Source organism: Lupinus angustifolius, chromosome LG01 (genome assembly GCF_001865875.1).
Source record: "Lupinus angustifolius cultivar Tanjil chromosome LG01, LupAngTanjil_v1.0, whole genome shotgun sequence".
NCBI lineage: Eukaryota > Viridiplantae > Streptophyta > Magnoliopsida > Fabales > Fabaceae > Lupinus > Lupinus angustifolius.
The window spans coordinates 180039-205734 of record NC_032009.1 but is presented as its reverse complement, the minus strand read 5'-3'; the positions used below and the strand labels follow the sequence as shown (position 1 = coordinate 205734).

At 29.9% G+C, this 25696-nt stretch overlaps 5 protein-coding genes across 7 annotated transcripts; 1 reads left to right on the top strand and 4 right to left on the bottom strand.

The window, feature by feature from the left end:
• LOC109343640 (vicilin-like seed storage protein At2g18540) lies at window positions 1712-2899 on the bottom strand. 2 transcript variants are annotated; one of them, XM_019582046.1, is made up of 3 exons: window positions 2359-2899; window positions 1950-2031; window positions 1712-1898 (listed from the first exon to the last, which is right to left on the bottom strand). In XM_019582046.1, exons 1-3 carry the CDS (start codon window positions 2660-2662, stop codon window positions 1736-1738), a joined length of 549 nt encoding a protein of 182 aa, XP_019437591.1. In that variant the 5' UTR covers window positions 2663-2899; the 3' UTR covers window positions 1712-1735. The 2 variants fall into 2 exon arrangements, with proteins under 2 accessions (XP_019437591.1, XP_019437581.1); XM_019582036.1 differs by having other exon boundaries at window positions 1712-2031; window positions 2359-2897.
• LOC109343624 (CASP-like protein 1E1) lies at window positions 3567-6269 on the bottom strand. Of its 2 annotated transcripts, XM_019582025.1 has the most exons (3): window positions 6146-6269; window positions 5910-6094; window positions 3567-3995 (listed from the first exon to the last, which is right to left on the bottom strand). In XM_019582025.1, the coding sequence occupies exons 1-3, from the start codon at window positions 6230-6232 to the stop codon at window positions 3683-3685; spliced, it is 585 nt and encodes a 194-aa protein (XP_019437570.1). In that variant the 5' UTR covers window positions 6233-6269; the 3' UTR covers window positions 3567-3682. The 2 variants fall into 2 exon arrangements, with proteins under 2 accessions (XP_019437570.1, XP_019437562.1); XM_019582017.1 differs by having other exon boundaries at window positions 5910-6268.
• Window positions 12073-13932, top strand: LOC109343651 (CASP-like protein 1D2). The gene is made up of 3 exons (XM_019582059.1): window positions 12073-12581; window positions 13221-13347; window positions 13432-13932. Exons 1-3 carry the CDS (start codon window positions 12352-12354, stop codon window positions 13654-13656), a joined length of 582 nt encoding a protein of 193 aa, XP_019437604.1. The 5' UTR covers window positions 12073-12351; the 3' UTR covers window positions 13657-13932.
• Window positions 14032-16499, bottom strand: LOC109343615. The gene is made up of 3 exons (XM_019582006.1): window positions 16240-16499; window positions 15419-15667; window positions 14032-14514 (listed from the first exon to the last, which is right to left on the bottom strand). Exons 1-3 carry the CDS (start codon window positions 16447-16449, stop codon window positions 14242-14244), a joined length of 732 nt encoding a protein of 243 aa, XP_019437551.1. The 5' UTR covers window positions 16450-16499; the 3' UTR covers window positions 14032-14241.
• Window positions 18414-21655, bottom strand: LOC109343605 (vesicle-associated protein 2-2-like). The gene is made up of 8 exons (XM_019581996.1): window positions 21516-21655; window positions 21327-21397; window positions 21123-21204; window positions 20778-20893; window positions 20455-20637; window positions 20040-20234; window positions 19429-19506; window positions 18414-18739 (listed from the first exon to the last, which is right to left on the bottom strand). The coding sequence occupies exons 1-8, from the start codon at window positions 21562-21564 to the stop codon at window positions 18626-18628; spliced, it is 888 nt and encodes a 295-aa protein (XP_019437541.1). The 5' UTR covers window positions 21565-21655; the 3' UTR covers window positions 18414-18625.

Below are 25696 nucleotides of genomic sequence, written 5' to 3'. Positions count from 1 at the left end.
TATAACTCTATTTTGCAAGTGTCTACCATGGGTTAGTACAAATTTATTACATATATCTAATACTATTTTTTAAATTTGCCCCATAACATAATTGTATAGATATATAATAATTTAGATTTAGTTACTAATTTAAATCATTGAATGACGAAGAACAAATTTTTTAAACTTACTTTTTGAGTAAGTAGATCTCTCACATATAGTATATAGAATGTAAATCTATACACTGACGTATAAAGATTTATACAGATACACTTCATCATCTATCATTCATTTAGAATACTTGTTTTTTTTAAATTCAACAACAATTAAATATCAATGATGGATGATGCACAAATAGTATATATATAAAACTGATACACGTTCTAACATATATTTTTTCTCTAATATATAAGAGAATACTTTGTGAATTCAAATATCATCATATAAGAATATGCTAATTTGGGATAGGATGCAATAATATGCTAATTTTAACAAGTTGGAGTAGTTTTATAGAGTAGTTTCATGATCTGTTGCACATTTGTTACCTTCTCTCATGGCATGGGAGAAAACAATTTTCAGATACTTCTTAATCCACTCAAAATGTTTGCATTCAATTTTATTCATGATCTTCCAAGTTAGCTTACATACCATATAATTCAAGAATAATGATCATTTTTATTAATAGAGAAGCAAGTACATGTTTTACATTTGTTTTTACTGATAAAAATGTAATTTCATTATATTCAAAAGGATAAAAATATCATTGGAAGTTGCATTTTCCTTTATTTTTGAAGCATAATAATTCAACAAGGCCAAGTCCACAAAACCAAGACCGAATATCCTGGCCAAATATATCATTGCAAGAGAAAGTTAGTTTTAGTTTTTTGCTTCGTTAATTTTAGTGATAATTTTTTTTATAAGAAAAGGTTATCAAATTTAATTTTGATGTTTAAATAATAAAGCTAACATTTATAATTTTTCATATTATCTCATCACTTACCTTTAAGATAAAACATCATGATATATGATAAATTAAATTTCTTAATGTTGTTTAGAGTATAAGTGTATTGTCTCTCCTTGGAATATCTCTGTTTTTTTATTTCATATATAGAGTATGGTTCTGCTAATCAATTCATTTTTATTCTTTTCCCATAAACTTTTTTGAATCTTTACATTTCCCTCTGTTTATTAGAATCAAGTAGGCACGTTAACTAGTAAATTAATAAATATTATAGTACTTGCAGTTTTTTTGTTTGGAAGGAAATTGCATTGATGTGAGTGTGGTTGGAGACATTTTTAATAAAAGATGAAATGACTTATTATCTATAAGTGTTTTCCTTCTCTAATGTGTATGTTTGCACATTAGTTAATATGAAGCAATAATCTAAACACTTTATTTATCCTTACAAAATAGTTCCACCAAAACTAATGGGTTTAGATTGCTATACAAATTAGAATAATCAGTAAGATATTTATCAACTTGGTTAAGTTGTTAGTAGCTCCTTTTTTCTGTAATTTTTAAGATGAACTTTTTAAGTCATTGATTAAGTCATTGTAATTATGTACAAGTACACAAAAAGAATAGAAAGTAAAGGAATGAACGAATGCATAACAACATCAATAAATATATATAGAACTTTCAGAATATATGTGTTATATAGTGATTTGTATGAGGATGAAGGAAATAAAAATAGAATTGGGAAAAGGAAAATACAATGTAGGATCAATATAAAGACAGCAAATATATTTATCACCTTCAATTTTTTTTGTCACCTTCATAGGTTGGAACAATTGTTTCTTTGGTTTTTTCTTCCTTGACCAAACTCTCTTTCTCATTTGTGTCTTTGGTTTCTTCTTCTTTATTAGCCAATGTCTCTTCCTTATTTGTGTCTTTGGTTTCTTCTTTTTCCTTAGCCAATGTCTCTTCCTTATTATTTGTGTCTTTGATTTCTTCTTTTTCCTTAGCCAATGTCTCTTCCTTATTTGTGTCTTTGGTCTCTTCTTCCTTAGTCGAAGTCTTTCCCTGAACTGTGTCTGTGGTTTCTACTTCTTCTGTACACATACACGAGAAAATTATAACTTATAGCCAACAACTTATGCTTAATCATTTTTTGAGGAAATGATTAAGTGAACGTGAACTTGAGTCACAAGAACCCAAATGTTTGCTTGGTTTATGAGAGATGCATGGTTTTACCCTTTCTATTTCCATTTTCAATGTGATAATAAAAATGTCACCTTATTTCCAAAGATTTGTATAGGAGTCAAAAACAACATTTATTATCTTTGTAAACAGAAAATATTAACATTTTTGCAATTATTAACTAACACAGAAAAAATATTCATAAACCAAACATCTCTAAAGGGTAATTATTTGCACACCTTTTTTGTTTTCTGCTTTCTTTTCTTCTCCTACAGCACCAGGAGCATCAACAACATCTTCCTTTGTCTTATCTTCTTTCACTTCAAAAGATTTGTCTTTGACATCATTGGACTCATCAACCTTACCTCCAACACCAAACTCTTTCACAATTTCATTGTTCTTCTGTTCCACTTCTGAACTCACAACATTCTCAACCTTTTTGTCTTTTGTTTCTGTCCCATTTTCCCTTTCTGCCTGGGGGGATTTCTTGCGCTGGAGGGTATTGTCAGAAGCAACATCATGTTTAGATTTCCCACAACCCATTTTTTTGTTTCTTTGATTTATGTGTGTGTAAATTGATTGTGGGAAACACAATGGAAGATAATAGAAAGAAAGGGATTCAAGTTGATATAAATGAAGGTTGGAAACCCTTTCTGTTAGTTTTTGTTGTTAAATTGTTATGGTTTAGCGATGGAGCTATGGCATGCATGGGTGTAATTTTGGTGTCATATAATCAACCATTTTTTCCGCTATGCTCTATTTGTAGCTTCATATATTGTTTCATCCTTTAATTTATAAGAATAATCATCCTTTTAATATACCTAACAAAAATCTACTAACTTATGCAATTATACCAGAGTTGAATATGAAGTACATGTCATCTCATGCATATATACTGTGACAAACCAACTAGTTTATGCAACTATACCATCATCTTCTATTCAATACTAATTAGTATATTTTTTATTTCCCTTCTAATTTGTAATTTACCTATTACCAATCTATTGATATATAATATATTTTTTATTAAAACAATTAAAAGTAATTAATAAATAGTTGATTTAATTGTGTAAGCTATACAATATTCATATATTAACATTAAAATAAAATAGAAAAGAAAAGAGAAAACATTGGTTACAAGGAAAATGTTAATCAGTTGGGACAAGAATAATATATTACTGTGCATTAGTACCATATGCTCGACAATGCAATGATGGTTATATATAGTATTTGGAACAATATCTTCTCAAGATAAAAAAATTTCTTTAATTGTAAAGATAAAAGTAAGATTATACCATAAATAAAAATGATACGAATTATACTTTATTTTTTACTTTATATCTGCATTAGGGTGCTGCTATCTGTGCATTCAAACTGTGGCATAGTTGATAGTTTAATTTGGTGTAGAAAAACAATTCCATCAATAAGTTTATTTTTTTGTGTGCACAATTGACACTCTTTTTTTGGGTACATTTCTCAATAAGTTTCAAATACATAGCAAAGCTTTCACATGTATAAAAAACAAAGTTGTGGATGATAAAAGTGCGAAGTTTAATTTATTATCTAACTTCTCCTCCGAAGCTTCAACACCACCAACAATAGGAATACTATTGATCCAAGCAATGAGAGAATAATAGATACTGCAACCTGGTTACAAAATTTGCCAAAGACATTGCAAACTTTGTTCCATCGCAAATGAGAGTTTCCTTGATACCCAATTACACCAATTGCAGTGGTTGCTCCATTACAAGAAAAAAGCAAAGCCACCATCAATGCATCAAAAATGCTGATCAATGTTCCTAACCCTTTTACTTTACTTAGGAGTAGAGAGATAGTTGCATATGCACATGCTATTGCATTTGCCACCACAAAGTAGCTACAACATGAAATTAATTGGTTAAGATATTATATGTTAGTTTATAGAAATTTTAAATAAATAAACATGTTAATTTTGGATTGTTCAGGATAGAAATTGGTGACTTTTCTATGAAGTAAAATAAAGTAGTCATATTTATAATTTAACATTAAATTAATAATTTGCATGCATATACATTGTAAGTATATGCTGACATCTGGTTTGGGTATGAGAAAAAGTCAATCATATCGGCGACGGTGGGTGTGAATGCCAGCAACCCAAATAATTAATGACTTGAAAGGAAAATTGAAGTTCAAGGATGTATAGTTTTTAGAGGAAAAAAAAAAATATATATATAAAGGGTAAGAGTTTTATAAAATGTTAGTTTATCAATTATCATTTATTTTTATTAATCACTTTCTAAAAAACGTAATACAAATAAATAATAGATAATATATTGATTGTGTATAAATTTTTACCCTACCGTAGTTTTTATCAAAAGACTTTTATTTACTAAATCATATACAAAGCTTCAATATGATATTAATGACCACAAAACCAGTAGAATGATATGAGAATATTAATAATTACCTTTAAGATGTTATTTAAGGAAGTGGGGAAATAATGAGTTCAATATATTAAGATTAATGTTAAACTTAATTTTCCAAAAACTTAATTTTCCAATACTTATTTGTAATTATATTCCATAAAAGTACCTTTAAGGTATTTATTAGCAACACTATAAACCAAGTTCAATAATATAAGATAAAAAACAAGTAAAAAGCTATTGAACATTAAATATTCAAATGTATATTTATTTTATCCAATGTAAGAAAATATATTTTATTGTTATATATATTTATATATCAATTATAAGATAATACTGTTACATTCTTATTATACTTATGCATTTGTGTTTTATACATGCATGTCTACTACACATTTTGTATTTTAATTTGTATTTAAATTATGTATCATGCATTTATATTTTATATATATTGTTTTAATTATATTTATGATAAATACAAATACATTTGTATATATTTGTAGGCAAATTATGTAATGTTTATTTTGTATGACATGTGTATAAATTTATATATATATTAGTTTATTTAGACAATTAAGTTTATCTAGAATGAACATCACAGGATATTTCATATTTTATTTAAAAATGAATATGTCCTTCTCACCCTAATTTAGATTAGGGTTATATGGGCATGGGTATGACGGAAAAATGAGCCTAATTGTTCATACTACTTTCCATATATCAATAACTATGTTTGATTATGAAAGTTTTTTATAAAAAAAGAATCATTGATTTATTATGTGTTGGTCCAATAAATTTGTTGGAGGGACTCATAAGCTATTTTACATGGTATTCCTGGTACTTCTATTAGTAAAAAAAATATTTATAAAAAAAAGTCATTTACATCATTTTATTCCTAGAGTCTACTTGATAAGGTAATTACATTGAACACCGCTAATTTAATTAGTTAGCTTATTAATAATATTATAATTTATAATTTTCAAATACCTCTCCGCTAAAACACCTTATATATTCCAATGCATAAATGTGGGCTGTTTCAATTTGTCTCCGTCACAAATATTTATAGCCACGATTACATGCTAATGGGTGTGAAAAAATTATAACTAAAACTAATTAACTCTTATTTCAAAAAACTTCCATTTTATACCTTAGAATTTATGTTTTATGTAGATAAAGGATATGTTTATGGGTATAAGATTCATCCGAAACTAAATCTAAACATATGTTTTTCTTCCGAGTTAGGTGTTGGAGAGGAAATAATAAAAATTAGAGACTTTAAAGTTATCTCAAATTTGTATTTCATTACTTTGAAACATTGTGATTCTCCTTCGAAACCTAATTGGTAAAGGAACCCTTAAGTCTGAGGGTAAGAAAAGGAGAAGACTTACACAAAGGCAGAGAGGTAATGCCATTCAGCAGTAGCAGGAACATGGAAAGGTGGCAAAGTATCCACAATCTGAACTGAAACAATCTTTGTTTGCTTATCCACACCAAGAACTATTGTAGCCACAAGAGTAAGAACCAAAGCCAATACCCTTAAAACCAAATCACATGCACCAGTTGAAGAACCAGGTTTTGCCACCATTATATCTCTACTTCCTTTGCTCTCAACTCCTTCAATCCCATTAATAATGCTACCCTTACTCTGACCCTCCTCCATTGTTGTAACAATACCACAAATGTTGCACCTCTTGAGAAATAGGGTGTTCATAAATGGGGTACCAGAACATGGCTTAAATAATGGTGAAACCTTAGAGTTTGGGTTTGAATTTAGTTAGAATGAAATGGGAAAGGGAATTTTGGCATTAATTACTGAGGAGAGTAATATTAGGCACATGAAAAATTATATATGCATGGTGAAGGAAAAGGAGAGAAAATATATATACCGGGTGAAAGAAAAAGAGAGAAAATAATATATGTTACATGATATTATAATATAAGAAAAGAGATATAGAAAGAAAGGTGTGATATTATATATGTTACATGATATTATATTAATTATCGAGGGCAATTTTACATTTATATATTAATAATATAATGATTAATATATATATATATATCAATTGCATACTTAGAATTCCAACTCAAGACAATTAGATAAGTTAGATTAACCTATACCTTAGATTAGGAGGATAACAAAATTCTCAAATAAAATATCGAACATAATGTTACAAACTTTTCTATATTATAAAAAATATCATATTCGATACTTAATAATGTAGGAATGCATTTAAGGCAAAGAGTGGGACAGCATGAAAGGGTAGGTATAAACAAATTAATGACTGATATGAATGCTTAAGAAATTAACCTGTCCAATTAGTTAACTATCAAAATCAAGTGGTTGAGTTATTAAGCAAGCTTAAATTTTATTTATCAACCAGCAATTTTCCCAACATATTATAAATTAATATTTTCATAAATAAAAACTATACAACTTGAAATTAAAAATGTACACAATTCATCAATATAAGTATATATTATTAGATATATAACATTGTACGTATGAGGAAGTGTTCAGATGTAAATAAGAAATGGTAGTGCTAAAATTGGAATATTAGAAAATTACACAAAATATTTCTCCTTTAAAAAGATTGATTATATAATATATATTGATTTCTTTTATCATTACCCTTAATTATTTAATACTTACAACTTTATCTATCGTACCAAATCTTAGGACAATTTCATGCATATTGATAAATTATTTTTTGAACTTTCTTTTCAAAACCTACACGTAGCTTTCTACCCAACAACAACAACAAAACCTACACGTTGCTTGAAATAAACTTGGATATATGTGGCAGGATATGGTCCTTATGGTCTCATTTTCATCACATGGTTACTTGACATGTTCACTGATTATGTTTGTGTTGTTGTCTGTGCATGTTGTCTCATGTTTCATAAAATTGGAGCTCTACAAAGAAAATTAAATAAGCAACCCCTAATGTAAAATGAGAGTTTTCTTACAATATTAATTAATGTCTCCTTCACTCTTATTCATTCTTTCCCCAAAAAGAAAAGAAAAACTTCAATCTTCTCTTCCAAAATTATCCAAACAATCTTAAAGGTCAATGACATATGACTAATTACAAGGGTTGTGCATAACTTAATAGGCATGAAGATTAAGCTAGATTTGACACGCTTATCTACGTAAAATGTATATGTTGAATCTAAAATTATTAAAATTGGGTCTCATCAATATTTAGGAATGAATAAGGGATAAATATTACTTATTTTAACGATTTAACCTATCTAAAATCGAGTTCTGGTGGGAAAGGTGAAAGTTAAACAATTATAAGTTCTTTAAATGATAAGTTTCTTATTTGTTTTACTCTGTTCCAAAAATGAGTTTAGAACATGCCCAGAAAACAATACAAGTTTTCTCTAAAAAATAGTGCAATTTTAATGTAAAATAAGAAAAAGAAGAAAAAATAAACAATTTGATAGATCGGGTGAGTATGTGGTGAAAACAGCTTATTTGGCTCAGATGAATGATAACCAATCTTCTTTAGGCATTTTGCTAAAAAACTGTTGGATTAATTGTTTACCTTCAAATGTTTGTTGTTTTGTCTGGAAACTCTTAAGAGGTCGGCTCCCAACAAAGGCTGAACTTCTTAAGAGGAATATTATTGTGAGGGCGGAAGATATAGTTTGTTCTTTTTGCAACAATCATATTGAAACTATCGACCACTTGTTTATATCTTGTGACTTTGTTGCAAGTGTTTGGAAATGTTTTTATTCTTGGCTTCAAGTTCCTGTCACAATACCTTCAACAATTATGGATTCTTTCAAGCTTCATGATACTCTTAAAAGCGGTACTTGTATAAAGCTATGGCGTATGCTCTGGTTTGCGGTCGTTTGGTCGGTGTGGATTATGAGAAATGATGTCATCTTTCAGGAGAAGACTCCTAGCTATGTGCACTTATTGGATTTAATTCAAACTAGATCGTGGATTTGGTTTATCTCTTTTGTTTCTCATAATTCATTGTCGTTCGCTAATTGGTGTTTGGATCCTAAACTTTGCTTATCGCTAAATGTAACCAAGTTGTAATTGGTTTCTTTCTTTTATTGGGTGGGCACCCCTTGTGCTCCTTTAATGCAATTTTATTTATCAAAAAAAAAATTGTAATTTTATTACATTCATTCGTATCCTTTTACAAAGATGTTCTCTATCTTTTTTCCAAATATGTGTCTAATGAAATATTTTAACATTTTTAAAAAATTGGATGTTTATATGTGTTTTTTGGTCTCTCATAGATTATGATGATATGTTTAAACAGAAACCTCCTAATGCTATTTTTTTTTATTTTCTAGTTACTAAGAAACAAGACTTTAAACACACTTCAGAATGAAACATTGTTTTGTCTGTTATAAGTGTGAACTTGCAAGTTTGAAGTCAAAATGGATTGCATGGCAGAATATGCATTGGTTGAGCTACACAATATTGGTGGCTTATAATAACATAACTGTCTTAGATCTGGTTCTTATATTCAATAAATGCAAATATTGAATAATTAAGCTTTTTGGTTCTACACACTTATCATCACCAAGCATTTATGGCCCTCACATGCAACTGTACATTGTTGCTTGCCAACTACCATTCCATTTCATTCCTTACACAAAGACAAATCGATTAAATATTAACAGTGTAAGTGTTTTTTATACTATAAAAAACCATCCATTAATTATATGTTAATAATTATTGATTCTAAACAAAAAAATATTCAATAAATAGATATATAATGTACCAACAGTGTAAAAAACTTTATACATAGATTTTAAAGTCAAGATAGATTTACATTACCTTAAGTATACCTCATATCCCTTATTACTTATTAGGCTCATCATTGAGTTGGGTCCTTCATGCCTTAATAATTTGACCCCACTTTCCACCAATTTGTTCACGTAAATACCCACATGTGTCTAACTCCAATAATTTAGCTACAAACTCAGTACTCTTTTATTAGTTTATACTATTAGTATTTTGAATTTTTATTTGATAAAAAGGTACAAATGATTCCAATTATTATTGAGCATGTGGTATATGAGTAATGGTCTCAATTAAAAGTGATATTAGAAATATGTAAAAATAGTTAATTTTGCTTATATTTAAGACCCAAAATATGATATGTTTTATCTTTATGATTAAAACCAGATGAGTAGTACTTCAGTATGAACAAGAACATATTTTAATAAAGTATATCAAGTTTTTATATATATATATATATATAAAGATATGAAATACAAGTATATATAAAAGTCCGAAAGATAGTAACATGAATTAATCTTATATCTACTGCTCCTATAACATTTGATTACTTGGAGGTGAAGAAAGTGAAGAAAGCGATTGTGAATCTAGTTGCATATTAAATAACCTTTCTCTCTTTTAGTGCCATTTAATCGGGATTACATTAGAGTTTAAAATTTATGTATTGAATGTAAAAGAATTTACACTATTAGTAATTATTCATCATTGATTTGTAATATTTTTGTTTGAAAATGAATGATAGTTAATATATGAATAATGAAAATTTGTTAATAATATAAAAAACACTTACATTATGAATGTATACATAATTCAATCCCTTATATTATTGAGCAAATTGAAAAGGTTCCTGGTCAAGCTTCTTGTCTATCTGGATGGTTGAAATAAATCAAAGTGATCATAATCCTTATCCACTAAATGATTATTTATAGATATAAATATGAGACTTTGTCAATAGTCTTATTCAAGCCTTTCAAGCTTCAACTGACGTGGACTAATATACATGTCACATATGTATGACATAAATTGACCCCGTATTAAAGTGACGGAGATCACGTGTCATAAATGGTGTCTCATTTCATGTCTGAAGCTAACCAGAATACTCTATTTTATTACTTTTTATTTTTAAATTTTTTATTTTATCTACATGTTAATACATGTTTGGCTTGAGCAGAGAATGAAACATCATTGGAAATCGATAATCTTCATTCATATTAATTACATTCCAAAATAGAGGAAATTACACTTATAACAATTAGTTTAATTATACCAATTATTATTTTCAAAAATGGGAGGTCATTAATTACACCCAACTCTCCTGTGTGTTATGATATTGAGTATAATGAATATATATAAATTAAGTGCAAAAAATGGAATTGTATAATCTTATATCCTTTTCAGCTTCTACAATAATAAAGAGATTATTTGAACTCACATAATTCTTTCATATATTGCTTAAATTTTTACTCACTTGATAAACCTTGATTTAATTTTTTTATTCACAACCCTTCACAAAATTATTTATGATTTTTTTCTATTATTGATTAATAAAAATATAAAAGATGTTAGGAAAAGCTATGGGGTGACTTGGAATATTTGAGTTGGGTTAAATCGAGCATACTAAAAATTAACTTTGATACCTTAGATGAGTACTTGAAAATGACTTCATCACTCAAGTTGTTATTTATAGTTGATAATGGACTACAAAAATAACTTAGATTAGTTTTTGCTCTATTTTAATTAATAACTTGGTATTTCCAACTTCCATAGTATTCTTAGTATCTCTTGAAAATTAAATATATTATTATGATTAGTAATAAATTTTATATTTATATTATATAAAATTTTAATTTATATTTAATAAACTTTATTTATAATAATATTAATATATTTAAAAAAATTCTATAAATTAAAAAAATGCAAATTTTTCCGCAATTGTCATGTTTTAACCCTCTAAAACAATATAACCATACTCAAATCAGACATCATATACTTGAAGAGGTTCCTACACGCTTTAACCAATTAAATCTCATATTAGACTCAATCATATCATATTGATCATATCATAATGTCATATATATATATATATATATATATATATTATAATTAACAAATGGGTGGAAATATGTAAATAACGTATTTATGAATATCATGTTTTTGCATAATGCATAAACATCTTACCAACTTTTCATGTAATCATTATTTTTTAATATACTTTGGACTAATGATCTAATCATCAGATATTTTGGGTTATCATGTTTAATCAAATTCGACTAAATTTTGAATAGCCCAAAACAACAAACAAGAACCTTCAACTTTATAGGTGAAGTGGAGTCACTTCACTAGAAGGGGTAGAAGATAACCCTTCTAGAATGTGGATCTGCCACACGCAATTCATTGGATGTATATGATTACTAGATATCAATTGAATTTTGCAACACGTAACTTTTCTGTTGCTGCATTTGTAAATCGTTGAAATGATGACTTGATTCCATAAAACTTGGTTTAGTTTGAAAATAATTTTTATTTCAATCTCAACTTAGGTGGAGGATTTATTAGGTTTCTCTCATATACTCACATTATTTATTAAGTTTCTAACTTTCTGGATTAAGTTAGTCTCAATAATGTAATGAATAATAATCTTTCTTCAACCAGAAGAGTCTTGTTCTACAAGAAACAACTTTAAGAACCAGAACAGTTATAATCAGAATCCAAGATTACAACAACCTAGTTATATGTTAAGCTAGTAATCCATAATATATTTTATTTGAACTTTGAAATTAAGCATATCCAATAATATTCTTATACATGTCGTGTAAACCTTAGTATGAACATATGAAATATTCTAACATAAAATGTAGACTTTTAGCTTGTGGCTTCTCACATACACACCAGCAAAAAATCAAATGTTCAAATCTATTTGTTTTTACACCTTTCTAGTTCATTGGGCATCCAAAATCTATATATATTTGCACAAAAATCATTGTTCAACAATCCTTATCCTCTACCACTAAGTCATATACTAGTACCTGCCATTGTAACCTTGCATAGCATAGCAGCAATACATGGCTTCTATAGATAAGCCTAGTGACCCTGAATACAAATCATCTTCAACTCCTTCAGCTTCTGAAGGTGTTGATTACTTTAAATTTGATGTGATACTCAGGTTTCTGTTGTTTGCAGCATCATTAGTAGCAGTAGTGGTAATGGTTACTGGTAATCAAACAGAACTAGTGCTTTACCAAGGTATACCTGTTCCACAGCCAGCCAAGTTCAGATATTCACCAGCTTTTGTGTAAGTTCAAAGTTATTTGTTCAAATTCTTAGCTGATTTACTAAATGTTCATAGCTATATGCATGTATATACTAGTTATCTGAGATATATGATTTCAAATATGAAAAAATGACTTGAATATTAGGCTTACTAACTTTTACTTGAAAGAAAAATCTTGAACTTATTTTGATTTTGAAGATGTAATTAGTGATGTAGGAGTATAGAATTATATAACTGTTCCAGGCAATGGTCTACATATTTTGTGATTCTTCTTCCAGCTAGTGAAATTGCAAGACAAATAAAGGTTGCCAACTTTTTTTATGTGAAGAAAAAAGAAACAGTTGATTCTCAATGTTTCAGCAATTAGATGGGTTTTATGAATTATTTCATATATGTAGGATTTAGCTTTATAGTATTAATATATAAGGAGCTTCCAAGAGGGAAAAGTTGATGGTTTTTACTGAAGAACTTGCATGAAGTTTTCAACCCACCTTTGTATTTAGTAGGCTTTGAATATTTATTTTGTCTTATCTTTTTATTTAAAGATCCAAAGTCTTCCATTATTGTAACTATCATGTAAGTTTATTCATCAATTATGCCTTACTTTTTTCTTTTTTCTCTTCAAAGAAAATTTTCTCACTAATGATATTATACATGCAGATATTTTGTGGCTGCATTATCTGTTTCTGGCCTTTATAGCATCATTACCACTCTTGCATCACTCTCTGTAGTCAATAAGCCACACCTCAAAACTAAGCTGCTCCTCCACTTTATCTTCTTTGATGTGGTAATTGATCAATTAACCTTTATTTTCAACAATTCATTTTATCCATCATAACAAAGTAAGAAGTGACCATGGCTTTATATGCAGATAATATTAGGGATAATAGCTTCAGCAACAGGCACAGCTGGAGGTGTGGCATATGTGGGTTTAAAAGGAAACAATCATGTGGGTTGGCTTAAAATTTGCAATGTCTATGACAAATTCTGTAGACATAGTGGTGGCTCCATAGCAGTGGCTTTGTTTGGCAGCATTATCACTGTCTTGCTCATTTGGCTTTCAGCTTATAGCATTCACAGTAGAATCCCCAAGTAGAAGATGGATAGAACATGGAGGATCATTCTGCAGTGCTCACATAGTTCATACTTCATAGTCACATTGTTTACAGTATTATTATATGTGTGAATGACTTTTGTGTTGTTATTTGTCAATGTTGTTTCAAAGGTGTGGACTTTTTGTAAATGACTGTTGTACTTATCCCTCAAGCACCACCTTGTGTTATACATTCTATTGGTGTCATAGATGCTTTGTAACTATTATGCTCCCAAAAAAAAGAAGTTAATATGAATATGATTAACAGTGATAAACAAAGTGGTATATGCTTGCTTAATGCATGGGAATCTGCTAACCAAATCCTGAAGAAAGCTAAAAAGCAAAAAACAGAAACAATAGTGGCACACATTACCTGCCTTTCACAAATTCATGTTTTGCATAGTTGCATTTGCAAGAATGTAAGCATAGTTCAAATGTAATTAGTTTACAAAGAGTTTGACTTGTATTATTCTCCTTTTTTTATGCCATACTATACATGTATCATTACAACAGTTTTAGAAATATGCACTATATACACACATATACTAATACAACACATACTTATTATTGATCTCCTTCAGCACTCACTCACTCACTCTGTCTCTGGCAGTACCAAGGTGTAGATGTGTGACCAACAGCAGAGATCTGAACACGTAAAACCTCATGAACTGTACCTCTCCGAAGCACCCCCAAAATATTCTCATCATCTTCTGTTGCCAAATCTGCCAAAGAAACAAAACGAGAATGTGACTCGTCCCTCATTCGGTATCCATAGAACCATCTCCCAACTTTCCACCACTTCACACATACATGCCGATCTGATATCTGACAAGCACGAAGGACTTCTATCAGATTATCACCCTGCCAATACACACATGCTTCAGTTTAATTTCAACTATTGTCAAAGTAAACATTACAGATCATGGTTCAACCTTGCTTGCTTTATTTGTCCAAGGAAAAATAAAAAAATAAAGGATATGAATGAGATTCAAAGGAAAAGAAAACATACAATAACAACCATGCCTTAGTCCAATTAGGTGAAGTCAGTTACATGGATAGAATGTCATCGTAATGTTTTATCATAAATCATATAGCTCGACATTTTAATTGCATTTTTAACTAAATAGAGCTTCTCTTTCAGATCGCCCAAGAGAAAATGACAGAAATTATTAGGTGCTGCAGGATGGCACGTCATATTGTTTTCAATAAAAAAGATAAGAAATTTTAAACATAGATTTACTCTAACCATTGTTCTTAAGCTTAGCACAATAGTATTAAGCTACATAAAACTACCCAAATGTCATTTTATTTGATAGAGAAAAGATTACAAATAGCTATGAAAAAGTTGAAACATGGAAGGAAATATGTGACTTCCATGATTAAATGTAGTCAAATGAACACATAGAGTGTTTTGCACACATGTTTAGCTTAGACTGAGATAAAATCGAATGAAATTGGTTAAACACAATTTAGCAGCTGTTTGGATTCAAGGTTTGAAAGTGCCAAATCCTATTCCAAATGGCAATCACAATTTCTAACTGCATTTTCACAAAATATTAAAGTTAATTCTAGCATGCATAAACATCTTGGTAGAATTTACGCACTATGATTATTCCAATTATCCTTAAGCAACACTAAATTATACTACCGCAAACAAATACTTTTTGGGAGGACCCAAAATATGGGCGATTTCAAACAGAAGCTCCATCTAGCTAGAAATGTAACTAACATATCACAATAAGGAAGCAAAAAAACATGGGAATACCTGAGTTCCAAGGCATGTGAGGCAATAGTGCACGCCAACCAAGTTAAGCAGCACATTCATTTTAGGATTGAAAAGGAACTTCTGGACATCTTCAAAACCAAACTTTGCACCAATCAAGGATTCAACAGCACTCAGGTAGTCCCTGACCTCAAGTGATTCAGAACGTGAAGAGGCTTCCACGAACTTCTCAACAGATCTTGCTCTAACTCCCAATTCGATGTGCCTCTTCAAGTACAATTTCCTCCAATTCTGTAACCAATTTCCAAACAATTAACATTACATAGCAGTAACACTACTAAAAATCTGCCCAATATCTATCTAACATGTCAATAGAGACCAAGCAAAATATCCTCTTGTCACCAAGGTTTTTAATTTGGCGAAAACTCATTTATGTAACCCGAATTGGTCGAAGTGCATGACTCAAATAAATGTTCAGTCTTCAACAACAGAGCAATTATATCAACACCCGAAAAACCATTGCTCACACCAGATGATTGGTCCATCCATCTGACTATCCACACTATTTTTCAGTGCATATAGAATTGCCCTCAACAACAAGGCGAAATCATTGAAAAGTTCAACCACTTAAGCATTTCATCAAATAACTTAGGTGCAAACTAGATATGGATCAAATTACTCTCTGTGCCATTGATATCAATAGACAGAACCAATTGAAAGCCAAATCAATTGCAAGAATATCATAACCACAACAACAACAATAATTTAACAATAAAGAAAATAGGAATAAATTTAGGGTTTTGATCAGTACCCACGTTCTGAATTGAAACGAAAAATAAAAAAGTAACAAACTTTGATCATACCTTGTAATTAGGAAAATCATTTGAAGTGGAAGAAGAGAATAAAGGCCATCGATTTGTGAAGAGAGATTCCCAAATGGAATCAGAGAAAGAGAGTTGTCTTGAGAAAGTGGAACAACAACTGAAGGAACACAAATCACGAACATGAAGCAACGAAACAATTTTGATAGCAACATCTTCAGGAAGAGAATTCATCATACAATAATATGTCATTTTTTTTTATATCACTCAACACACTTATTTCACAAGGAATCAATTTATGAATAGAATCATAGATGAGAAGAAGAAGAGGTTGTGTTTCAAGTAAAAAGTCTTATTTACGTGGCGTGTGGTAATGAATACACGTCATCTTATGCCTATTTTCGTGGACCCACATAAAATATATAGTTTTTATTACCTACTTGTTATGTAGAGTTTGTGAGATATGATTAACCTATTAACTGATTAGGTAATAATTAGGATGATATAATAGCATTATTAAACGAAGTAGAAGGTTTTTTTTTTTTTTTAATTATTTGTCATTGTTTATTTTCAACGTAGGAGCAAGATCAGTCAGACACAATAATAAAATATTTTATTTTATTTTTTGGTAAAAATATGATAATGATACAATTAATAATTCATGCAGTATAGCAAAAGTATCGTTCAAATGGGTAGCTAGGGTGCTAATATATTCTCTAGTCTATATTCGATTCCCAAACTTGGATATCAAAGTTCAAGGCCCAATGTGATTGAGCCAAAAGATTTTTTTACATTGAAAAATGTAGTGGTAACTCTAATAAGATCGTGTAGCCGAAAATTAGAATGCGATGCTGTAAACACTCAATTTTATACTGCCAGAAAGACATTTTCAAAAAATAACACATAAAAATAAAATTATTATTTTTAGCCATTTTCTATTTAAAAATAATATTTTTTAAGAGTCCCAAAAAATAATAATAATGCAAATTTGTTTTAATTAATTCTTATTTAAATTTCAAAATTTTGAATTATATGCGATAATGTTAAAATCAAATAAGAATGATTTGATTTTGTGATCAAATATTGTCCTTCAAATTAATCATAAATCTTATGGGGACAAAATCCACCATAAGTAGGATTTTTATTGACAATAAAATGATATTAATGGTTTTAAATTCTTATATTTATGAGAAGTAGACATTATGAATAAATAGTTTATTTATTACCAACAATAATCAGAGCATTATTTATTATTATTTTTTCATTACATATTAAGAAATAATTAAATTATATTAAATTCTTATATCATTTAATGATTTTTAAAATATGTATGTGAGTTTAAATATATAAAAAATGAAAGGGAGGAAGTAATAAAAATAAATATCATTTGAATCATGTTTATATTTTAAAATTGATATTGTTGGCTTGTTTTGTTAGCAGACACTCGAGGATAAATACTTTATATATTTAAAATTAATGAGTAAGTGGATATCAAATATCTTATATTCCAAGGTGGAATAGAAGTGATGTGGGTGTGGCATGAGTATCAATTCTGAATATGTGAAAAGGCCTTCAGTCTTTGACAGTTTACAGTTTTTAAGGTTTGATTGTATTCCTTGTTAAAAGGAGAATTTTGTGAGTTTTTTAATTTTAATTTTGTAAAACTTATCACTGGATTCACAAGCATTTTGCCAAGTGATAGCTAATGTATGTATAACCTGGATCGGAATCCTCTGTCCCATAAAAGTTCTTGTCATATGTCCCAGACCAATCAATGTTTGCCAACAAGTCAAAAATAACACCTTATTTTATTTTTATTTTATTAAAATAATATATTAATTTCACATGTCTAGGTATAAGTGGAACGGGACAGAAACGGTGACACCAAGCTGGGACAGGTGATCCTCATCCGTGTAACTTAGGTTGAATAGGGATCACCTGTCCCAAAATGAGTATGTCCCTATGTCCCTAGCCAATGAGCTTTCTCCAAATAAGGTAAATATGTTATTTTATGTTTTTAGAAAATTTCATTTTAATTAAGTGTCACTTTTTTATTAAATCCGGACAGGAGTTGGGACAAGTGATCTTTATCCGACCTAAGTTGTTAGACCAATGTCCTTCTAGTGATCTCCCCAACCAACTCTCCTTCTCTCCCTCTATTAAGGGAAAACATTTCTTACCAAAGTCAATAAACATGCTTGTAAGTAGTAACTTCTGCTGAAAATATCAAAAGACTGCTTATTATTATGCCTCTATTGAAGGCGCACTTTCACTCTAAAAGCATTTCACAAAGATTTCCACCCCCATATCACATTAACATTTGTCATGTAAAACTATGGTAATAAACAGTGATCATCCTCTATCTAATCATTACAGAGAAATCCATGATTTGAGAACATCCTCTATTATGCACATTATATGTTCTCCCCTATGGATGAATATAGTATCCGGCTACCACACCGACAAGAGCAACCATGCAAACAAACAGTAATGGGAAGCCAGACTGACCTCTTTTGGCATCCATTTTCCTCTTCAACACCTCCTGACAAAATATGGAGAAGAATTATTTCAAATATTGAAAATTGTCAAGCAGCATATCAAAAATGGATAATAGCTTAAAACATAATTGCATTCCAGAAACAGAGAGATGATATCTTCATCATAAACCTCCCCTTTTGGTTTGTAATGCCAACCAGATAACTTCTACCATCATCTGAATAAAGAGCATGTGGCAATTAAAGTACAGACATGGAAAAATATGAATCTTCATTGCATTTAAAGGGATAAAAAACTTGTTAATAAGATAACATATAATAGTTCCTAGAAAGTTGATTGCTTTACAGTTTGCAAAAAATGGAAGGTGTTGGAGAGGGTTACAGCGACGTTTTATAAAGTTTAAATCCTAAAAAATTAACTTTTGATAGCTTAAGCACCTTTTGTGGATGCATTGACCAGAGCTGCTCACCTTTTAGTTTATCTTCCTTCGAACTTGGGCAAGCGAAATTGTGTAAGTCGGGTAAAATATGAACCAAATACCATAATAAAAGGCTACAAACCTACTGGCTTTCTGCCCCCCACCCACTTTCAACTATTCTCATTTGTATTACCTCAACCAACTGTTCCCATCCACCTTGCAAAAGGCACTACTGAATATGAAAAACAGAATGCATACAGTTTTTGGACTTGTGACTTTATGAGTGACGATGGATATACCAGAAAAGTAAAACTTACCAACTCTTTCTTAAGCAAATCCTTTTCTTGGGTGTTTGTTCGCCTCTCCTCATTCAGCTTCATGATAGTTACCTCGGCCTGCAAAAATATAACCATACATTGATTGCTTCCAATTCAAAGTAAAAAAGAAAAAAATGACAAAATTGCAACCTAAGCAACTGACACCAGGTATTGGATCCTAAGCTGAGATAAAATATTTGTAAAGCATGAACATATTAGCATATTACAATCTTTTATGCACTAGGCAATGTAAAAGACACAAACAAAAAATGTTAACTTCAATGCTACTGAAGATGTCAGAGTTGACAATAGTTCATCTTTTCTGTTTTACTGATTATAACTAAAACAGTATGGTATGATGATATCATCTTGGCCTTTTTTAAATAAAACCAGTAAAGTCATGACTCATGAGTAATCAAATAGTATATAGCTTGAAATAAATGTAATGCACTTTCTCTATCAAATTCCCTTAAAATGTAGTGCAATCAAGTTCAGATATTTTGGCAGCAAACATTCTGAGAATTATATTAAACTATAACTAGCAGATGGACTAGAAAACTTCAAGTAAAAATTACTGTGACAAAGTTTAATATAAATTCAGGAACTATGACCTCTCTTAGCTTTGAATCCATTATACCCAGCCTTGATCTCAATTCCTCCAAATCCTTAGCTAAAGTTAATTGCACGGCATCATTTGAAGGCTTCATGTCACTCACATTCTCAGCATGTCTAGCGACAATATCCTCAGCTGTTCTATCCTCCTCCGTGTCCTGGGCTGTTTTGAGACCTTTGACTTCCTCGGAAACCTATACAATGAAATACATAATGGCAGAGAGAAAGATATTATCATCTATTAAGCTAAGGCACAGGACATGCTATGCAACCACCACGTTGAACTAAACATGTATGATTCACATATGGGTGGACATGGCTAACAAATAACTGACAAGCACAAAATAAATGAAGGACCTCAATTAGAAAAGGAAATAGAGATTGAAGTTGAGGATTGGAAAGGGAGGAACTCACTTTAAGAGGGGGAGGTATGTTTTCAACTCCACTGGGCGCCCTATCTTTTTGCAGATGAATTTCGTTGGATGACTCCTGCTTCACATCTCCATTTACTGGAAGCAAAACCGGAGATGATGGTGGAGTGATGAGGACTACATTTAGTTTCTTTTCCTCGATATACTTTCCGCTATCTTTTGCAAACTGTAGGAATTTTAGTCATTCAATCAAAACAGGAGAAAAAATTAAAATAAGAGTTGGACTATCGAAGCAAACCTTAATCCTTCTCATCTATCTATGACATCCGAAAACATGGAGAAAATAGCTATGTAACGTAAGCTCACCGTATCAGAAGTGATGTCATCTTCTGTAGCTCCAAAGGGGACACCTATGCATTGAATCAGAAATTTGTCTTTGCAGATCAAATCAGGTGGTGCTATCTTCTGAGCTTGCATAATAACTGCATCCATGCATGTTTCAACAAAGAAACATAAGCCAACAGTATGCATTCAACGAATCACGAGGCTCCCACAGAGTGAGGTATCCGGAGGGCATACATAAACATATTTTACCCACGCCAATGGAAAGACTGTTTCCATAATTTGAACTCACGACTTCTAAATCATAAGGCCGAATAACCATACAAAGAACAAAGGTACTAAAATGTAAGGAGATAATGGGAAAATTACCAGTGAAATCACATGTATCCTTTGGCTTGATGATTCCTATGTTTGGTCTGACGCAATATTTCTTAGGTGAAGTTGTTTTTACCTGTCAATATATTTATAACAAGTTACAGATCAATATTATTGTCACATATGATAACATTTGATTCATTGAAATATGATACAAACTATGCAGAGTGATTAAATAATAGAGAGAAAAGGGAATACCTTAAAAGCAACGTAATGATGAGCTTTGTTTTGGAGTTGAATTAAGCATGAACTTTGTTTCTTCAATTCAACTACATGGAAGGAATGAAGTATTATGATGATTATAACAAGAAGAATAAACAATTATGAAGAATGAAAATAAACGGTAAAGTTAATTGTGAATAATGAATGAGTTAGAGTTGAAGTTACAGATAAATCTGAGTTGAGGAGGATTGATTTGAAGAAGCTCTGTATTCATGATGATCTCAACAGTGTTTGTGTGTGAACAACACCAATAACAAGAAGAAAAAGGAAGAGTGAAAGAGAAGGAAAATAGAAATGGGAGAGAAAGAAAGAAGGAGTCAAATGTAAGGGAAAGAAATAGAAAATTTATCATTAAATATATATTTTATTTTCTCCTTTTTTTCGATCCAATTTACTTCATTAAAAAAAATAGTATCAAACATTTTAAATGTGAGTTAAATTAGTTATTTTTAGCATGTTTTATAAAATTTGGTATGAATTAATTTGACATATATTTAAAACATTTGGGACCATTTTAGGTCTTTTCTTTTTTGAATAACTAAACTGGTAAGATCGAAAAATATGAGAGACTAAAATGAAAAAAATAACTTATATCCACAGCAGGAGATGCATAATTCTATATATATATATATATATATATACATATTAAAAATTAGAAAATTAATACATTATTATTGGGATGTGATTCATGAGAAAATAATGTATCTATGGAGAATTAAAGGGTTTTTGTTTATATATATCATGTCCAATAATGAACCTAGTGAAAGTAAAAGGTGATACAAGAAAAGATATAAGAGAATATTTAATCTCAAATTGAATAACTTTTTTATATATCTTCCAAAAAAAGCTATTGTTCAATGCAAAGGGGAAAACGCGGGAAACAGAAAGGAAGGAAAATTGGCAGCACTTTTTTTCTCCTTTTCCCCTTTCTGATAACATTTAGATAAAAATAAAAGGAAAAGGAGATATGAAAAGCCTATCATTTTAAAAGTAGAAACCTTTTATTTCAATCTTTTTTCCTTTTTATGTCTATTATTCAAAATGGTGGGGGAATGAAACGACCAGGTAACAATAAGTGAGACTCAAAAAATCTATAATCTATTTTTATTAAATTGTTTTTTAACTTACCTAAAAAATTGATTTATATTAAGAAAACATAATTAGTTATACGCATAAGACTATACATACATCAATTCTTAAAATAAATTATCCTTAAATAAGTTAAATTATATCATTGGTTATACATTAAAAACCTTGTTAAATTTCACCCCTTGTAAAAGTCGGTTCATATTGGCTGGTATATATAAACAAAATTGGTCATATATTGGTCTATTTTCAATTGAATCGTACTTGTCATACTGACTTACTTTTATTTAAAATTATTTTTTAATGAAAATAAAAAAATTAATGTTTATTTATTGATTTTTAAACATTAATGTTAATATATTATATATGTATATATAATTTTATCGGTATGCAAGTTTAATTAGTGAACCATCAGTTAAATCGTTATACCACTATACGAGTAGTGTACTCGGTTTGATGACCGATACAATATGAATAACACTGAAATTTCACTCTATTCTTTATTTATACAAAAAATCACCCTACCCTTCACATTAGGAATCACTATTTGTTGTTATTACCTGAGACAAAAACATCCAACCAAATGGTTTTTTAATTAAAAAAGTTGTACCTAATCATATTGGTCCAACAAAAGTAGTTGTATGAACAAGCAAAAGGTACTTATCATTTCCAAATTTGGAAGAGTGTGGTGGTGTGAGGAAGGAACCAAAAATAATTTGAGTCTTATTTAAAATGGTAGCAATTAACTAGCTAGGTACACCAAATAATAATGGTAGCAATCGACATTGGTTCAAGTGGTATATGTTTGATTCCCCTTAAGCAAAGTCTCGAGTTCGAGTCTTGTAGATAGAAAAAATGTCCACTATGAGAGTTAGCCTCACATACCTGTAGATATTCCCGGCTCGAACAAGATTGCCTATAGTGAGAGGATACCCGTGGGAAACCGAAAAAATAAAGCTGACTTGCCAACTATACCAGTAGTTATGGATAACCAAATACTTTATAACAATATATTCTGTTATCGTAATGTTGTTCAACAAATCCTGTTATGGAATATTATAGTCATGTGGGCTGTGGCAGATTTAAATCCTTTATGATATAGGAGGAGGGTTGGTTGGAATCAATAGCAGGTATAAATCAATGAATACTAAACCTGAAACCTTATTTAAGAGGAATCAAATATGTATCACTTGAACCAATACTCGATTGGATTATATATACAATTTTTTTCAAGGTGTATATGTGCATACCCTAATAAAAGAGTGGCTCAAGAGTGCTTAGAAATAGCTTTCATTTTAGAATAAGGTTCTTAGACAGGGAGAAAATGATTATGGATCCGAAGCTGCTTAGTCTTTCTCTTCCCATTAAGGGTATATTGTTGTGACTTGTGAGCCAAAACTATGTACATTAGGTGATATCAATAATCTTGATTGGACAGTAAAATGTTGCATCAAGAAACACTTGATTCCCTTTTCCGAAACCAAACATCTATTCAGATATTTTTTTATAATAATAATAATAATAATAATAATACATTTTGAACATTAAATGAATAATTTCTTTTAGAAGAAAAATAAATGTGGTGGAACTCAACCAAACTATTTATGATGAGTTATTTCCTCCCCTACCATATTGAAGTTAAGTTGCAGCGATAGGTTTGGGGAAGAGAAAAGGAGAATGGAATGAATATAAGATATGGATAGAGATCATATGTCTTATGTCATACTTTATGCAGTCAATCAGAGTATTACTTTTTGTGACTTTATGTTTTAAAAAATGTGATCGGTTTGAGATAAAAGCATTGAAAATAACTCATCACTCACACTCAACGTTGGTTTCTATAAAGATCAACACTTCTTCTCTTATTCTCAATGGCTTCCCTCACTGTAACCTCCATCTCCATCTCTCTTAACAAAACCCTGGGGACTTGAGGAGGAATTCGGTATTAGTGTTGAAGAAGAAAGTGCAGAGGCCATTACCACCGTGCAAGAAGCAGCAGACATGATTGATAAGCTTCTTCAAACCACACAGAGTGCTTAAATCAGATAAGAGGGACATTCATTTGTTTGTTTAAAGCTATTTTACTAATTTGGGAATACTGGAATACTAGTTTTGTTTATTCTTCATCTTTCTCTCTTTTTACTGTCAACTGAAGTTTATCTTCTCAATTCAATGTTTTACTTTTATATGTTATTCACTTCAGAGAAATATGAGTCGGATTAGGATTAGGATTAGGATTAGGATTAGGAAAATCAGTTGCTGCCGAAACTATGTGTTTATTCTTGTTTGGTTGTGGCTTAATTTGAGAAGTTCTTTTGAAATATCACTTACTCATTTCCATTAGACATGATAGTTAATGTTGCAATAAAGTTTGGTACAAAAAATTGAGTCTTGACTTGTGAATCATGTTATGTAAGGTGAAGCCTTAAGTTTGGAAGTTTAATTTTGGAGTATTTTTTTTTGTACATATTTTTTACTTAGAAACGCTCATTGTAATATAAAGTTACTCAATAGATATCAAGATCATCAGAAACATTTTCCAATTCTGATTATTGCTTACTCGGTAGATATCAAGATACCAATATGTCATTACAAAATAGTTGTTGTGGTTCGATTTATGTGAGCAACACTTGTTGGGAGAGACAAACACGAATCCCGAAAGAGATTAGTTCCTTACCAAAAAATGTGTTTGATACATGGTAGTACCAAAAATAGTTATTGTTGTAAACATATAAAAAATTCTAAGGCACCTAAAGAAACATTTAGATGATGATATATTTTAATATTATCATTGTTCATTGCTTTCAAGAGATTTTGCTAATCACTATTTTTGACATTTTGATTGTTTTTAGGAGAGAAAGAAATATTATGTGAATTGAAGATTGAGCAAGCACTAAAAAGAAATTCAAAACCCTAAAAAGAGAACATGTGATGGATAATGCAATGAATATAAATGAGTTCAAGGCTAATATGAAAGAAGAATTTTCATCATAATTTGAGGGAAACAATCTCGTGTTGTTTTAAAATTTTGGCAAAAATAATAATGGAAAATGATATCATATTGGTGAGTTGTACAACATGATTAATACTAAGAGACTAGTGAAGATAGAAGAATTAACATGACTTTATATTATAAAAATTGAGGACCAAAATGATAATTTAAATTTTTTATAAATTAAGTTGGTATTGTTAAAAAACCTTAGAATCCGAAATGAATAATTACTTTGATTTGGAATAACAAGGTAGAATTTAAAGTAAGA

Bases quoted from the DNA above. Each gene is read 5' to 3' on its own strand.
- LOC109343651 (XM_019582059.1), top strand. From the start codon at position 12,352: ATGGCTTCTATAGATAAGCCTAGTGACCCTGAATACAAATCATCTTCA. The intron at 12,582-13,220 runs GTAAGTTCAAAG...TTATACATGCAG, and splicing joins AGATATTCACCAGCTTTTGT to ATATTTTGTGGCTGCATTAT. The intron at 13,348-13,431 runs GTAATTGATCAA...CTTTATATGCAG, and splicing joins ACTTTATCTTCTTTGATGTG to ATAATATTAGGGATAATAGC.
- LOC109343640 (XM_019582036.1), bottom strand. From the start codon at position 2,662: ATGGGTTGTGGGAAATCTAAACATGATGTTGCTTCTGACAATACCCTC. The intron at 2,032-2,358 runs GTGTGCAAATAA...GTATGTGTACAG, and splicing joins GAAAGCAGAAAACAAAAAAG to AAGAAGTAGAAACCACAGAC.
- LOC109343605 (XM_019581996.1), bottom strand. From the start codon at position 21,564: ATGAATACAGAGCTTCTTCAAATCAATCCTCCTCAACTCAGATTTATC. The intron at 20,894-21,122 runs GTAATTTTCCCA...GCATGGATGCAG, and splicing joins GGATACATGTGATTTCACTG to TTATTATGCAAGCTCAGAAG. The intron at 20,235-20,454 runs GTGAGTTCCTCC...TTCATTGTATAG, and splicing joins ACATACCTCCCCCTCTTAAA to GTTTCCGAGGAAGTCAAAGG.
- LOC109343615 (XM_019582006.1), bottom strand. From the start codon at position 16,449: ATGACATATTATTGTATGATGAATTCTCTTCCTGAAGATGTTGCTATC. The intron at 15,668-16,239 runs GTATGATCAAAG...AATTGGTTACAG, and splicing joins ATGATTTTCCTAATTACAAG to AATTGGAGGAAATTGTACTT. The intron at 14,515-15,418 runs GTATTCCCATGT...GTGTATTGGCAG, and splicing joins TCACATGCCTTGGAACTCAG to GGTGATAATCTGATAGAAGT.
- LOC109343624 (XM_019582017.1), bottom strand. From the start codon at position 6,232: ATGAACACCCTATTTCTCAAGAGGTGCAACATTTGTGGTATTGTTACA. The intron at 3,996-5,909 runs GTAAGTCTTCTC...TTCATGTTGTAG, and splicing joins CATTACCTCTCTGCCTTTGT to CTACTTTGTGGTGGCAAATG.